The following is a 16,807-nucleotide window of genomic DNA, read 5'->3' as shown; positions in this document are numbered from 1 at the left end:
CCCATCTCTCCCCCATCTCTCTTTTCTCCCCTCTCCCATCTCTCTCCCCATCTCTCTCTTTCTCCCCCATCTCTCTCTTTCTCCCATCTCTCTCTTTCTCCCCATCTCTCTCTTTCTCCCCTCTCTCTCCCCATCTCTCTCTTTCTCTTTTTTCTCTCTCTTTCCCCCATCTCTCTCTTTCTCCTCCCCTCTCTCTTTCTCCCCCTCTCTCTCTTTCTCCCCTTCTCTCTCTTTCTCCCCCTTCTCTCTCTTTCTCCCCCTTCTCTCTTTCTCCCCCATCTCTCTCTTTCTCCCCCATCTCTCTCCCCATCTCTCTCTTTCTCCCCCTCTCTCCCCATCTCTCCCCATCTCTCTCTTTCTCCCCCATCTCCCCCTTTCTCCCCCTTCTCTCTCTTTCTCCCCTTCTCTCTCTTTCTCCCCATCTCTCTCTCTTTCTCCCCTTCTCTCTCTTTCTCCCCCTTCTCTCTCTTTCTCCCCCTTCTCTCTCTCTCTTTCTCCCTATCTCTCTTTCTCCCCTTCTCTCTCTTTCTCCCCTTTCTCTCTCTTTCTCCCCCTCTCTTTCTTTCTCCCTTTCTCTCTCTTTCTCCCCCATCTCTCTCTTTCTCCCCCATCTCTCTTTCTCCCCCATCTCTCTCTTTCTCCCCCTCTCTCTTTCTCCCCATCTCTTTCTCCCCCATCTCTCTTTCTCCCCTTCTCTCTCTTTCTCCCCCTTCTCTCTCTTTCTCCCCCATCTTTCTCTTTCTCCCCCATCATATCTTCCCATCATCTCTCCCTTCTCTCTCTCCTCCCCCCCATCTCTCCTTCCTAGTCTATATACTGTTGAGAATGCACTGAGTCGTGCTTGTGTTTGAGCGTGTGCACACTGCATTTGCATGCTTGCTCGCTTATACCTCTTATCCTTATAAATACAAAATGGCTTTTATTCTATTTTATTATGATTTGCACAAACAGATTGAACACATTTTAGTACGACATTTGTCTTGACTCTCTTGGTCAGAACGGCGTAATGCCATATGCATTATTAACATTCTACTGCTTAGACAGACAACTCCAGATGCATACATTGCTGCAGTGCCTTGTTCAACTCCAGGACAATACTCGTTCTGTTCGGAGTAATTGGTTATTCAGTAAATAAATATATATTAACCTATTAACTGTATGTCTGTTTCTCCCTCCCTCCCTCCCCCTCCCTCCCTCCCTCCCTCCCTCCCTCCCTCCCTCCCTCCCTCCCCCTCCCTCCCTCCCTCCCTCCCTCCCAGGGGTTGTCTGGAAGAGGGTCTGGAGTCCTTGCTGAAGGCTACAGGAGGGAACCTATTGATCCTCAAGGTGTCTCATTGTCCCAACCTGCTAACTGACCGCTCGCTGTGGCTCGCCAGCTGCTACTGCCGAGCCCTGCAGGCCGTCACATACAGGTACTACCACCAGGGGGCGATCACACATAATACAGTACAGTGTGCATTAGAGGTCGACCGATTTTTAAATCGGCATTGGCCGGTTAATTAGGGTCGATTTTCAAGTTTTCATAACAGTTGGTAATCAGCCTTTTTGGATGCCGATTATGGCCGATTACATTGCACTCCATGAGGAGGCTGTGTGGCAGGCTGACCACCTGTTACGCGAGTGCAGCGTCAAAAGGACCTTGTGGCTGAAAGGAGCCACGGTAAGTTGCTAGCTAGCATTAAACTTATCTTATTAAAAACAATCAATCTTCATATAATCACTAGTTAACTACACATGGTTGATGATATTACTAGGTTAACTAGATGGTCCTGCGTTGCATATAGTCGAAGTGGTGCCTGTTAATTTATCATCGAATCACAGCCTACTTCAACTTCGCCAAACGGGTGATGATTTAACAAAAGCACATTCGCGGAAAAAAAAGCACAATCATTGCACGAATGTACCTAACTATAAACATCACCTTCCTTCAAATCAATACACAATCAATCTGGCTATTTAGTTCAATGAAATGCATGTTAGCAGGCAATATTAACTAGGGAAATTGTGTCACTTCTCTTGCGTTCTGTGTAAGCAGAGTCAGGGTATATGCAGCAGTTTGGGCCGCCTGGCTCGTTGCGAACTGTGTGAAGACTATTTCTTCCTAACAAAGACCGTAATTCATTTGCCCGATTTTTACATAATTACGACGTAACATTGAAGGGTGTGAAATGTAACAGCAATATTTAGACTTAGATATTTAGATATTGAGACTAGATAAAATATGGAACGGTTCCGTATTTCACTGAAAGAATAAACGTTTTGTTTTCAAAATGATAGTTTCCGGATTCGACCATATTAATGACCAAAGGCTCGTGTTTGTTTGTTTATTATATTATATTTAAGTCTATGATTTGATAGAGCAGTCAGACTGAGCAGTGGTAGGCAGCAGCACGCTCGTAAGCATTCCTTCAAACAGCACTTTTACAGCTCTTAGCAATGCTTGAAGCACAGCTCCGTTTATGACTTCAAGCCTATCAACTCCCGAGATTAGGCTGGCCATACTATAGTGTCTATAAAAACATCCAATAGTCAGAGGTACATGAAATACAAATGGTATAGAGAGAAATAGTCGACGCCTCATAATTCCTATAAATACAACCCAAAACTTCTTAACTGGGAATATTGAAGACTCGTGTTAAAAGGAACCACCAGCTTTCATATGTTCTCATGTTCTGAGCAAGGAACTTAAACATGGCACATATTGCACTTTTACTTTCTTCTCCAACACTGTTTTTGCATTATTTAAACCACATTGAACATTTCATTATTTATGTGAGACTAAATAGATTTTTATTTATGTATTACATTAAATTAAGTGTTCACTCAGTATAGTGGATTCGGAAAGTATTCAGACCTCTTGACTTTTTCCACATTTTGTTACAGCATTCTAAAATGGATTAAATTGTTTTTTTTTCCCCTCATCAATCTACACACAATAACCCATAACGACAAAGGTAAAACTGATTCTCGCATTCTTCTCTTCAAATCCTCTCAAGCTCTGTCAGGTTGGATGGGGAGCATCGCTGCACAGCTATTTTCAGGTCTCTCCAGAGAATCTGGTTTCTCATGGTCTGAGAGTCCTTTAGGTGCCTTTTGGCAAACTCCAAGTGGGCTGTCATGTGCCTTTTACTGAGGAGTGGCTTCCGTCTGGCCGCTCTACCATAAAGGCCTGATTGGTGGAGTGCTGCAGAGAAGGTTGTCCTTCTGGAAGGTTCTCCGATCCCCACAGAGGAACTCTGGAGCTCTGTCAGAGTGGCAATTGGGTTCTCGGTCACCTCCCTGACCAAGACCCTTCTCCACCGATTGCTCAGCTCTAGGAAGAGTCTTGGTGGTTCCAAACTTCTTCCATTTTAAGAATAATGGAGGCCACTGTATTCTTGGGGACCTTCAATGCTGCAGACATTTTCTTTAGTACACAAAAGCATCGTTCAACCCATCGGCTCTCTCAAGGCACCCTCATATGCCACGTCTTGAAATATGCAGACAGACAGATTAAAAGTACATTTACGTTGTACTACTTCAACCTTCTAACGCCGCCATAACTTTTGGATTTTATAACATTCCCAGAAGGCCTGAATTATTGAGTCATTATTAGTTTTACACTTCAGACATGACTCTTAGATTGTTCTGTAGAGTCAGGATTTTGTCTCTTGTATAATACATTCTATACATGATTTTATACTGAATTAAATGTACATTTTTGTTAACTGTAGTTGCGTTAGAGGGAAAGTTGGAACAACTATCTTGTACCAATATCAGTTCTTTTAAGTCTTGTTCCAATAGTTGATATATTTTTCTAAGAGATTGTCAGTTGGATAGGCTCTCTGCAATGTTTTATATGTATTACCTATCATATGAATATCCTTTTCTGACTCAAATGGGATTCCCTCAAGATTGTTCTGATATCCAAAAGATTTCAAATCGTCATTTTGTAATATACAACTTTTAAGTTTTATTTTTATTTATTTTTATTTATTTTTTTTGTATTTTATTTGAAAATATCTACGTTGGCCGATCCAAAATAGCTTTTTAAAGCCGTCACGGAAATGAATGTATTTCCTATTACCAAGTCGTCTACGGTTTCCATGCCTTTTTAAGTTTTCCACGTGGACCAATTCATCGGTGAATTGTGAAAAGCTAATCTAAGGATTGTTCCACAAGGTTGTTTTTGTTGTTGTAGAATTGTTACATTTTCTTCCACGTTGTTCTCGTGTTCTTAACAATGAAGTTATTCATGTTCTTAACCTTCTCCTTTTGAAAATAGACATGTTAAAAGATACAGGGGATGAGCTGCGCATCTTCAATAGTTACCTGTTGTTCCTCTTTAGTGGATTTGAAGCAAGTAAAAGACTTGGGTGGCGATTTGATACAAGTCCAAGTCTTGAAGGTTTAAAACAACCCTCAGACGTAAAGTAGGAAGATGTCAAACGTTCCTTTTTATGCTACGAATTAGTATTACAAAAATAAATACAAAACCTTTTTTTGAAGAGGTTTATTCTACCTGGAAGATTTATGGGAAGATTATTCCATTTATTTCGATCTGTTTTCACACAGTTCAGTAATGGCATAAAGTTATCTTTTATATTTGTTGTTGTCACTTGTTAAGCATCCCAACTATTTAATTTTTTTTTTGTGGTCCACTTAAAGACTGCTGTAAATCCCTGAGTTAAATGCAATAAATGTTGTTTTTTTATTATTATTATTATTTATTTTTTCCCACGTTAATTTTATATCCTGAGATTTTAGAGTATTCAGAAAATATTTTTTGCAATAAGTATTGGTCAGGTATATCAGGAGATCATCTACAGATAAGTTTAGTTTATATTCATGTTTTCTAATACTTTCTGAAAGCGGTTTATTTGCCAGTGGAAATAAGTACTATTTCTGTATATTTTTGTTTTGGGACATTTTCTGTATTTTTTTTCTCCACTCGTTTTGTCTGCTGTTTGTGTGTAGCCTAAGCTTTAGGGCCTATCTACGCTCCAATCGCCAAATGCTTTTCGGAACTTGGGCAGAAAAAGGTCACTTCGACACACTGAGTCAAAAAGAACAATGTCGGAGTTTAATTCTATAAGAGAAAAGCTGCAAACCGGAGTTGGAAAATCAATAGAAGGGAGGACCAGAACAATAGCCTAATGTTCAGGAAGGATTTGGTGTAGAGGATGATTGCGAGGCGCTATACACATTTAGACAGTTCGTGACCATCTATAGGTGCTATCTTTATCAGCATCATAAAGTCCAACTGAAATCTTATCACAAACATGTTGGGTAGTATTCACACCTTTTTTCAATTTTCCGGTCAAACTGTTATTAGGAAATTTTGCACAGAAAATCCGGCATCCCTAAACATCTTTGCTGCGCAAGAGAAGCAGAGATGGAAGAATTTTACCAACGTTGACTAGTTAGAATAAATGACTCAATCGATCTATGACATTATTCTGGTTACTCTGTCAACAATCCTTTGATTCTAAGCCAACCCCCGCCTGTTTTGCTCCACGATTGTGCATGCATCGGCTTTGTTGCTAAACAACCCACCTGTCTTTACAGGTACTACCACCACGGAGTGCTCACACTCTATACAATATAATCCACTACAGTATGGATACTATACTATGTAGTATTCCACTGTGGTATTACAGAATATACTGTAAGTACAGTAGCATTTAATCTGCCACATTAAATCAGTAGACGGGCCACGTTTGGCCCGCGTGCCATGAGTTTGAGACCCCTGATAAATATTATGAATGGGTGTCTAGATTGATATACCATGAAGTATAGTGAATTGGTGTTTTTTGTTCTAGGAGTGCCACAGACCCTGTAGGACAGGAGGTGATCTGGGCTCTAGGAGCAGGCTGTAGAGACATAATCTCCCTCCAGGTGGCACCACTACATCCATGGTGAGAGGCAACACATTTATTTTATGAATACTCTTAACACATATATTGTAACGTACCTCTCTCTCTTTCTCCTCCAGCCAACAACCGGCTCGCTTCAGCAACCGATGCCTGCAGACCATTGGCCGATGCTGGCCGCACCTCAGAGCCCTGGGCGTGGGCGGGGCAGGATGTGGCATTCAGGGACTGGCCTCGTTGGGTGAGGAAATTCATTTGGATAAATATCTCATGATTTAATAAAACTGATATAGGGACTATTCTTTCAGAAAAAATAAACCATTTGGATTGAAGTGCTTTGTATGGCTCGTATCAGAGGTCTTTGTTCAGTCCCTTCAGGTTTTCGCCTTTTTTTGTTGCGATTTCTGCGGCCAAAAATGCTTGATTTTGCAGCAGCTTTTCTGAAATTCTGCGATACATTTTGCGATGTTTTTTTTATTCCTCACGCTAATTTCATATAAAGCAATAAAAAGCAGAAATACATCATCCAAAAACAATTAGAAACATCTAAAGTGCTTAGTTTATTTTATAACAAAGAGCTCTGTCATAATCCACTCACGCATCAGTCACGCACACCTCTCCAATCCATCAGGCTTGGGGCTTGCTATCAACACAAGATGCACCTCCCATTCCAACTCACTCTCTCTCAAAAAAAACAAAACAAATGGATTCAAAGCTGATCAATCGCTTTCATTTTGAGGATCAATATTTATTTCTAATAAGTTGTCTTCAAAATTCTTGAGATTTTTTTTCTTCCTGAAAGGGTCGTAAGGGAGACAAACAACAGAAAATATAGAATATCATGGTTGAAATGTACTGTTCCATTTCTAAAAATAAATAAAAATCCAGAAAGATTGTGCTTTCGTGATCCGTATTATGTTTTACAGAGAGTTTAAAATGGCAAAGCTGGCAAATTACACTCAGCTCTTTGAGCAGCGTCTCCATAGACAGACTGGTGGAGAGCAGAGTGCCGACCACCCTACTGAAGCCAAGGATAGCGGAGTAAAACGCCACTCACCTTGATTCATACTACTGTCAGCGCTTGCCACGGTCTTCCCTGCTACCACTTCAGTCATTGTGATCTACAGCTGCTGTGGGAACTGTTCTGACATTCTCATATGCTTTGCTGATTTGAAGTGACTGTTGATTGTCGACTTTCTCTAGTTTCCAAACACATTTTGAAATAGTTTCGCACGGTCGTTAGCTGTTATTTTTGGTTGGCAAATGAGATTGATTTCTGTTCGTTGTACTGCCTGTCAAGCCATCAACAATCACCCATGATCTTCTCACGTGAATATGCTGACAGGCTAGCGGAGGAAACTTTGTTGACGTGTGGTTGGATTGGGCCATTTTCCACGGTAACAGTGCAGTAATTAGTCAAAATTACTAACCCGCTTTTGATTGGACCCATTTTATGCGCTAGAAGTGCGGGATTTGGTCAAAATTGCGAGCTCTCGCATAATATACGCTGATTGGTAGATTTTGCATTGAATTATGCGATTGCGGAATCCTGGAGGGGACTGTTTGTTGATGGATGGAACTTTGTACTTCAAGGGGTTATTTGTCACTTTTTTTTTTTTAAATCCCCTTTTTTTCTTTTCTTCTGAGGAACAAAATATTCTGATTTATTTCTGGCCCGTCCACACATATGGGAAGCGGGATGCGTGCGACTGCAAATACCCTCCCAGTCAGAAGGAAAAATGTAACCCAGCTATTACGTTCCTACTCACGATTCACAGCATGCAGGAACAGAGGGAGGAAATGACTTTTGTGGCTAGATGAGAAACAGTTGTTTTGGTGGTCTGTCTATCAGTACATCCCCATATTGTTACTTACCCTCTTGCTCTTTTGCACCCCAGTATCTCTACTTGCACATCATCATCTGCACATGTATCCCTCCAGTGTTAATGCTAAATTGTAATGATTTTGCCTCTATGGCCTATTTGCCTTACCTCCCTACTCTTCTACATTTGCACACAGTGTACACATATTTCTTATTGTGTTATTGACTGTACGTTTGTTTATGTGTAACTCTGCGTTGTTGTTTTTTTCGCACTGCTTTGCTTTATCTTGGCCAGGTCGCAGTTGTAAATGAGAACTTGTTCTCAACTGGCCTACCTGGTTAAATAAAGGTGGAATAAACCTTTTTAAAATAAACAAACATGGGCTGAGTGAGGATGAGGGGTGGCAAGGAAAGGACATTGAGTGCCTCTCAAATGGCACCCTATTTCCTATATAGTGCACTACTCTTGGCCAGAGCCCTACAGTGCCTTCAAAAGTATTCACACCCCTTTTTCTACAATTTTCTGTGTTACAACCTGAATTGAACATTTTATCAATTTAGATTTTGGCTCATTGGCCTACATACAACACCCCGTAATGTCAAAGTGGAATTATGTTTTGTGTTTTTAGAAATGTTTACTAATTAATTAAAAATGTAAAGCTGAAAAAGTATTCAACCTCTTTTTTTTATTGGAAAGCCTAATTAAGTTCAGGAGTCAAACTTTGCTTAACAAGTCACAATAAGTTGCATGGACTCACTCTGTGTGCAATGGTAGTGTTTATCATCTCTGTACCCCACACATACCTGTAAGGTCCCTCAAGTCGAGCAGTGAATTTCAAACATACACTACATGACCAAAAAAATGCTCATTGGGGTATGCTTTTATAGAATCCTGAGTTTTAAGTCTTTACGTTAAGAATTTACTGATTTACACAGGGTTGAATGCACTATGTCTATCAAACTGCAGGCAGGGTATGGATATAAACTCCTGAGTGGCCTAGTTACAGTTTTGACTTAAATTGGCTTGAAAATCTATGGCAAGACTTTGAAAATGCCTGTCTAGCAATGATCAACAACCAACTTGACAAAGCTTGAATAAAAAAACATGCAAAAGTGGAAATATTGCACAATCCTTTTGTGCAGAGCTCTTAGACTTACCCAGAAACACTATAATCGCTGCGAAAGGTGATTCTAACATGCATCGACTCAGGGGTGTGAATACTTACGTAAATGAGAATTATTTAATTTTCAACAAAATTGCAAACATTTCTTAAAACATGTTTTCACTTTGTCATTGTGGGGTGTTTGATGATGGGTGAGCACATTTTGTTTTAATCCATTTTGAATTCAGGCTGGTGACGCAACGAAATGTGGAATAAATCAAGGGGTATGAATACTTTCTGAAGGCTCTGTATGTGCGCTAGTGAAAGGTAGTGCACTTGTTAAGGGAATAGGATGCCATTTGGAAATCAGCCATTCTGATCGGTTCACACTCATCCTACCATCTAGGGCGAAACATGAGGAAACACTATCCCCAAGCTGTCTCAAATATATCTATATCTGAGAGTATGTCATACAAATGGTAGAAACACGGTGAACTTACTGTTTTGGTTTTGTAGGCTGGTTATGTGCGCTTTCGCTATGGCCGTCTCTCTTTTTAAGTTTTATTTTCGTGTAAGCAATGCTAACACTTCAACCCGTGAACAAACGTATATCAATATGTGGTGCCAGGTGTATATGACTGCTTTAGACTCGGGATAGGCTCTTTAGATATCTTACCTAGCACTTGAAAAATGATGGATCAGCACATACCAAGCGTCCTGTCCGGGGGGGGAGGGGGGGGTGGTACTTGTGCTTCTAGCTGCCTCACGCTACAGAAATGGAAGATATTCTCCTGCCCTATGGCTGTTCTGGTGCGGTCAATGCTACTTATTCCCATACTACCGACTAAGCTGTTGGTATCAAAGGCATCTCCTCCTTCTCTCCTCCTCCCGCTTTCCCTCCCTACAGCGAGGAACTGCATGCGACTGCAGGTGTTGGAGCTGGACCATGTGAGTGAGGTCAACCAGGAAGTGGCAGCTGAGGTGTGCAGGGAGGGTCTGAAGGGCCTGGAGATGCTGGTCCTCACCTCCACCCCGGTCACCCCTAAGGCCCTGCTTCACTTCAACAGTGAGTACACCCGACTACACTGCATAGTGCACTACATAGAACACTACTGGGAGGGTCTGGAGGTTCGAGAGATGCGTGTCCTCACCTCCACCCCCAAGACACTGCTGTACTTAATAATAAATATGAATAAATATAAATAAATATGTGCTTTTATTTTCACAAAGGAACCAATAGAACAATCCCAAAAGTGAAATCCCTGCCCATTTTTAGTTTTCCATTGCGGCTCAAAGTGTTGCATAAGCACCCTTTTTTGCACTTTTCTCATCCAGCCAATCATTTCAGATCTACACAAGTGGCCGGGGGCGTAGGGTCGGGGGGGGTTCTATTTGGAATTGGGTGGCGAGTCTGCTGCTTCCATGTGAGGGTTGTAAACAGTCTCGCCCCTCCAGGTGTGTGTCGTAACCTGAAGTCCATGGTGGTGCAGATCGGGGTGGAGGACTACTTTGAGGACCCCAGCAGCCCTGAGGCTAGGAAGCTGTTTGACGAGATGGTGAACAAGCTGCAGGTAATTAGAACGGAGCTTTTAACTTCCATTTCAGAGACCACGTCCCAATGAATCCCAAATGCTCTTAAAAAGAATTGCATTTAAAAATCATCTTAGATCATTTTTTAAAAGGGGGTGTAATACACTTAAGGGGGGGGGCAATGCTATTAAAACTTACTCTGGATCAGTTCTCCTAACTATGCCAGTCCAAACAATTTCCTGTCTTTGGCTTCTCTCCTGCCCACAGTATACATGTAATGTATATGACTAAGTCTGTAGCATCCTTTAGCGATGGTTCGGTGGGCGAGCGAGAGTTGTCTATTATTACAACTCGACCACACTGAACCGTACGTGACTCCAAACCAGGAAGTCCAGTTCAGCTGGTCGTCTGAGGAAATGGAATTAATCCCAGCTGCTTTCTGAAGGGAGGAAGCGGTGCGTTGAGGGCGGTCGCACGCCCACGGCGGGCGCCACTCAGAGGTTAAGAGGAAGAGCGCGTCGATATTCGCACTCGGACTTCGTCTACATTTTTCTCTATGAGCCCTGGTCAAAGTAGCGTACTAAATAGGGAATAGGGTGGGCGTGTGAGCCTTCCCTCCTTCTGTGAGTCAGTGTGGAAGGTGCCCCTTTCTCACTGAGGGACGCTGTGCTAGATAACTCATAGTCGTTAAGTAACTAACTCCAGAGAGCTAAAAGTGTGTGTGTGTGTGTGTGTGTGTGTAATTTCGGCACTGTTCATTTGTCATGGCTGTATGCAGACGGGGGAGAAGCAGAGCAAACATTTAGTCAAACTCAATAAACCCTGGAGGGGGAGAAACCTATGAGTTGTGTGTGTGTGTACTGTACAGTCAGTGAAAACCGCAATAAGGAACCAGCCCAGTCTACAAACTTAGTTATATGCTGGTCTACAAATGTAGTTATATGCTTACTTTCCTGTATCTAAATACCGCTTCTCCCGGAGAAACACTCTTAAGTGTATTTTCGGTTCACACATTCTTAATAGGGCTGATATTGGCATCTGGTCGAATATGAAAACGCAAAAAGCAGACCGAACTCTTTAGTCCGCTGTATGTAAAATGTAGTGTGCTAATAGTTTTGGGAAATAAATAAATGTGACTCGGGAATGACAACGTATTGATGTTTGTTTCCAACATTAGGGCTGTTTTCCTAAAGACGTTGAAGCCGCTTTGCGTTTTGCTCCCTTGCCATGATACTAACGAGTATCGCGACGCTGGCATCGTCACCGGGCCCTAATAGATTGAGGCACGCTCATTTACACACACCCTTTCGATGGTTCAACGGCCTCTACTGTGTGTGTGTGTGTGTGTGTGTGTGTGCGCACAATGGTCTACAAACTAAAGAAGTGATGTTGACTTTTCTCTGCATAAATGAGTGTAGTGGTCTAAGCCCTCCATCCATCCCTCTTTACCCTCCAGGGCTTGAAGAAGAGACCGGGCTTCTCCAAAATTCTGCACGTGAAGGCGGACATCCTCTGCTAACCCCTTTCACCACTCAGGACCCCCCCCCAGCCACACCAACAGAACAGACCCTGTCATTTGAAACCCCTTGACGTACCAGTCACCCAACACACATAACTGAAGAGGAAATGCAGCAACTGTTGGAGAAAGTGGAGGTTGATGAACATGCTGCTTTTTAGTTAAAAATAAAAACCAATGTGTTTTCGGCCCTTAGCCTTGACTAAAAGACAGACACAGACACCACAGACAGATAGATGCTCCATAGACCATTACAATGCATTACAGAACAGAGGATAGACAAGATAAGAGGCCTGGATAGGGCCTGGATAGGGCCTGGATAGGGCCTGGGTAGGACCTGGGTAGGGCCTGGGTAGGATAGGTCCACACCTTACCCTGGAGCATACAAACCCAGTGGAGATTTTCATGAAGGGACCAAACCCTCCTTTACCATAGATATGTACAAGAGCTCATCCCCTATCTTTTCAATGGCTGCTTTTTTGACCAAATGGGCAGCAACATTGAGGGCTAACTCCATTTTAAAGTAGTACATTTTGTGTGTCCTCTATCCAACTTTATGGTGGGGTAAAGTGTGGTAAAGACATCATCAGGCAGGTAACAAGACCAGGGGCCTGTAAGTTTCCGCGAAAGCATACAGGGACCCTGCCTGTGAGTTGCTGACCTGCCAAACAGATGTGAAACATAAACTCAGCAGGACTATTGGACTTTGTAGATGCTGTAATCTCGGCGGCCATTTTGATTTCAACTGAGAAAAGAGCTGTATGCAGGAGGACGGATGTCATGAAAGAGCAGGCTCTCGTTCTTCACTGAGAGCATTGCAGAGAATGTGTCTGGGATGCTTTTTTATCAAGATGCTAAAACCGTTAGTTAAAATAGATTCCCAACCTGTGTGTGTGTGTTTAAGGGAGGGATACATGACATACCAGCTGCAGACTTGGTCGAACATAAAACGAGAAGATATCTTGTCACCTCGAGAACATTTTTATTCCAAGTTCTTTATCGGCCTATCAGCCACTCCATGGTGCGGTCGCCATGGGAACAGCGCAGTATTGAACACTAGGTCCATCCTCCGCATGCTCATCAGCCGAGCACCATCTCTCGCACCCTCTTGGACTTTTCAGCTGTCAATTACTTTTGTCTGTGGGACTCATACGGTATCTATAGGCCGGTTGGTCCACAAGGCAGCTACTGTGTTGTTTGTTTTTAAGCAGGGTTGCAAATGAATTCATTAGGCCTCTATTTCAGAATTGATGCCATTCACAGCCGTGTGTCTGTTCTCTCTTCATTTCGTAAAATGCTTTCTCCAGTGTGCCACTGATCTATAGGAGTGTTGTCAAAGGCAGGCGTTAACCCTGTACTAGCCACTAGCTCTGTAAGCTGCAGTGAATTACATGCATAAGCTGCATCCCAAATGCACCCTATTCCCTATGTAGTGTAATACGTTTAGCCAGGGCTCATAAGGCTCTGGCCAAAAGTAGTGCACAGAATAGGGTGCCAGTTGAGAAACGGCTATAGCCTACAGCGAAAAGAGTTGTTGATTGACATGATGCAATTTATATGTTAACTGGCTATAAACATAATGTATAATACATGTATATATGTTACAGCCGGTTATTATGATATATATATATATATAGATGTTGTTGTATTTACAGCCAGTACACCGGAAGGGCTTTTAATTGTCCGCCAATTACATAGAGTTGAATAGAGGGCACATATTTGCCTCTTTCGCCACAACGGCTTCATAAGTGTGCCCTCTATCCAACTTTATGGCCATTTGCAATTTGTTCGATGTCATAGATCAGCTGACTCTCTGGAGCCCTCTGCTGAGCAGGATGACTCGTGCAATGACACACAGCTGGTGGAGAGGTAGGAAGTGTCCCTGGATGCCTCCCAAATGGCTCTGGTCAAAGGTAGTGCACTATATTGGGAATAGGATGACATTTGGGATGCAGACTTGATCTCAATTTGCCTCAAAGTCCTCTTGTTTCTTCACCTGCACTGATTGCCTTGTCAAGTGAAAGCAAAACGATGGAAGCTCATAGTTAGGCTATCTTACGCCTGACCAGTTATTTTTCGCTTAGTGCAATGATGGGAGAAGAGGACAGCATTAGCCTGTATGGATCCACTCGCAATACTGTACCGCTAATGCATTCAAGCAAGTCGTCGAGCTCAGGCAACAATGCACACCGACCCAAACCATGCAACACCCCAGGGAGGCATCTCAAGTCTAATGTGGACTCCTTCTGACAGAAGACAACAGTTGGAAGCTGATCCTCTGGTAGGCTTGGACTTATTCTTTGTTTTTTTTAGGCTGTGCTCCAAATGGCACCCTTTTCCCCTGTATAGTGAACTGCTGTACGTTAGACCAGGGCCCATAGGGCTCCGGTCAAAAGTAGTGCACTATATAGGGAGTGGGGTGCCATTCTGGGATTCAACTTTAGGGGGTTTTCAGTTCCTGACAATCTTGTCTTCTTTAAGACATTAAACACTGTACATAATGTTGTTTATAATATAAAAAGATTACTGCATTTGGTGTTCTAAAAAATTAAGGTCATAAGTATCGAAATGACGAAAACAGACAAATATTAAGAGTCTACAGGTGTCCATTCTGTGAGGTTTTTTTTCTCCAAAGTCTAAAGGAAACTACAGTGGCAAGAAAAAGTATGTGAACCCTTTGGAAATCCCTGGATTTCTGCATAAAATGGTCATCAAATGTCACAACAATAGACAAACACAGTCTGCTTAAACTATTAACACGCAAACAATTGTACATGTTCATGTCTTTATTGAACACACCGTGTAAACATTCACAGTGCAGGGTGGGAAAAGTATGTGAACCCTTGGATTTAATAACTGGTTGACCCTCCTTTGGCAGCAATATCCTCAACCAAATGTTTTCTGTAGTTGCGGATCAGACCTGCATAACAGTCAGGAGGAATTTTGGACCATTCCTCTTTACAGAACTGTTTCAGTTCAGCAATATTCTTGGGAGGTCTGGTGTGAACCGCTCTCTTGGTCATGCCACAGCATCTCAATTGGATTGAGGTCAGGACTCTGACTGGGCCACTCCAGAAGGCGTATTTTCCCTCGGTTGAAGCCATTCTGTTGTTGATTTACTTCTGTGTTTTGTGTCGTTGTCCTGTTGCATCACCCAACTTCTGTTGAGCTTCAATTGGCGGACAGATAGCCTAACATCATCATGCTAAATGTCTTGAAAAACGAAGGAATTATTTTTTTCTGTCTATGATAGCAAGCGGTCCAGGCCCTGAGGCAGCCCCAAGCTATGATGCTCCCTCCACCATACTTTACAGTTGGGATGAGGTTTTGATGTTGGTGTGCTGTGCCTTTTTTTTCTCCACACATGGTGTTGTGTGTTCCTTCTAAACAACTTAACTGTAGTTTCATCTGTCCAACAGTTCTGAACTTTCTCCATTTATAGACTATTCGTCTTACCGTGGACTGATGAACATCAAGGTTTTTAGAGATACTTTTCTAACCCTTTCCAGCTTTATGCAAGTCAACAATTCTTAATCTTAGGTCTTCTGAGATCTGTTTTGTTCGAGGCATGGCTCACATCAGGCGATGCTTCTCGTGAATAGCAAACTCACATTTTGTGAGGTTTCGTTATAGGGCAAGGCAGCTCTAACCAACATCTCCATTCTCGTCTCATTGATTTGGACACCAGGTTAGCTGACTCCTGACTCCAATCAGCTTTTGGAGAAGTCATTAGCCTAAGGGTTCACATACTTTTTCCAATGTTTAAATTATGTACTCAATATAGACAAGAAAAATACAATCATTTGTGTGTTATTAGTTTTAAGCACAGTTTGTCTATTGAGCACACTATGTTTGTGACTTAGATGAAGATCAGATCAAATTTTGATGACCAATTCATGCAGAAATCCAGGTCATTCCAAAAGGTTCACATACTTTATCTTGCCACTGCATTATGTATAAACGGTAGTGTTGACGTTTGCAGTTGTGTGCTATAGATGCTTTTATATTCAGTGTTCATCAGACATGTGCTCTAGAGATGGACATTATTTAGGAAAGAAAGAGGATAAAGATTTATTTGAGCTATTTATTTCTATAAAAAAAAAGAGAGGTCTATAATGTTGGCATGTTTGTGTTCATGCACCAATCATCACGTTGCCTTGAACATATTCTGCTGTAGTGGCTGTAGTTATAGATTAATATTTAAAAAGATTTTAAGATTGCTTGCAAAAGGTTTATGCTGTGTTTTTATTTTTAATACGTCTGTTGCACTAGTGGGGGGGGGGGAAATAAGATAATACTGATATTTAATATTAGTGCTGTTTTTTTAATGTTTTAAAACGCTTTCTCAGTATTTGACAGATAATGATGCACTTTTTTCCCCGAGCGCTTTTAGAGGCCCGTGTGGTTCTGTAAAGATGAACAAAAATCACACTTCCGTCGGTCAAACATTGTCATGCCGTTTCCATGGTTTCCTCTGTGGTGTGAGCGATCGGTTGGTTGCTCTCTTACATAGTCGTGATGATTTGGTTGATTTTTGTTTAAACTGAATGGTGGCCAATTAGGGGCAAGAAGGTAGATCACTTCATGACCAGTAGCCAGTGGCAATGGGGAGTTAACATGTCACACAATGCAGACCCTATTTTAATCGCCTATATCTGTCATTGGCAGTTGAAGTTTATGGTTGAACCTGGGTCAACTGGATTTCAAGTCCTGTTGAGGTTCATTTTACACCGACATGACCTTATGCTCATGATCGTTACCAGGTAATGGCGAGTCTAACTATGTTCGTGTCCTCTGTGTTTGTGTTGGTTTGCTTTAAAGCTTCTTATCCAAATGTATTGTGTGACAGAAGCCCAATGGTCAATGTAATGGTCCAGTGGCCATTTTAATGAATTGTTCAGCAGTCTTATGACTTGGGGGTAGAAGCTGTTAAGAAGCCCTTTGGACCTAGACTTGGCGCTCCGGTACCGCTTGCCGTGCAGTA

General features: G+C 42.1%; 1 protein-coding gene across 1 annotated transcript in view; it reads left to right on the top strand.

Annotated features, from left to right (window-relative positions):
* Positions 1-14,671, top strand: part of LOC112231585 (F-box only protein 41-like) — a 134,202-nt gene extending 119,531 nt beyond the window's left edge. The window contains exons 9-14 of the mRNA XM_042312104.1: positions 1,260-1,412; positions 5,802-5,897; positions 5,975-6,093; positions 9,685-9,843; positions 10,233-10,348; positions 11,764-14,671. Of these exons, the coding sequence (XP_042168038.1) occupies positions 1,260-1,412; positions 5,802-5,897; positions 5,975-6,093; positions 9,685-9,843; positions 10,233-10,348; positions 11,764-11,826 (706 nt within the window). The 3' untranslated portion in view covers positions 11,827-14,671. The remainder of the gene's footprint in view (positions 1-1,259; positions 1,413-5,801; positions 5,898-5,974; positions 6,094-9,684; positions 9,844-10,232; positions 10,349-11,763) is intronic.
* The last annotated feature ends 2,136 nt before the right edge of the window (positions 14,672-16,807 follow it).

This window comes from Oncorhynchus tshawytscha, linkage group LG34, assembly GCF_018296145.1.
Source record: "Oncorhynchus tshawytscha isolate Ot180627B linkage group LG34, Otsh_v2.0, whole genome shotgun sequence".
NCBI classification, from domain to species: domain Eukaryota; kingdom Metazoa; phylum Chordata; class Actinopteri; order Salmoniformes; family Salmonidae; genus Oncorhynchus; species Oncorhynchus tshawytscha.
The sequence above is the reverse complement of the archived record's forward strand: the minus strand, read 5'-3'. Positions and strand labels throughout refer to the sequence as shown.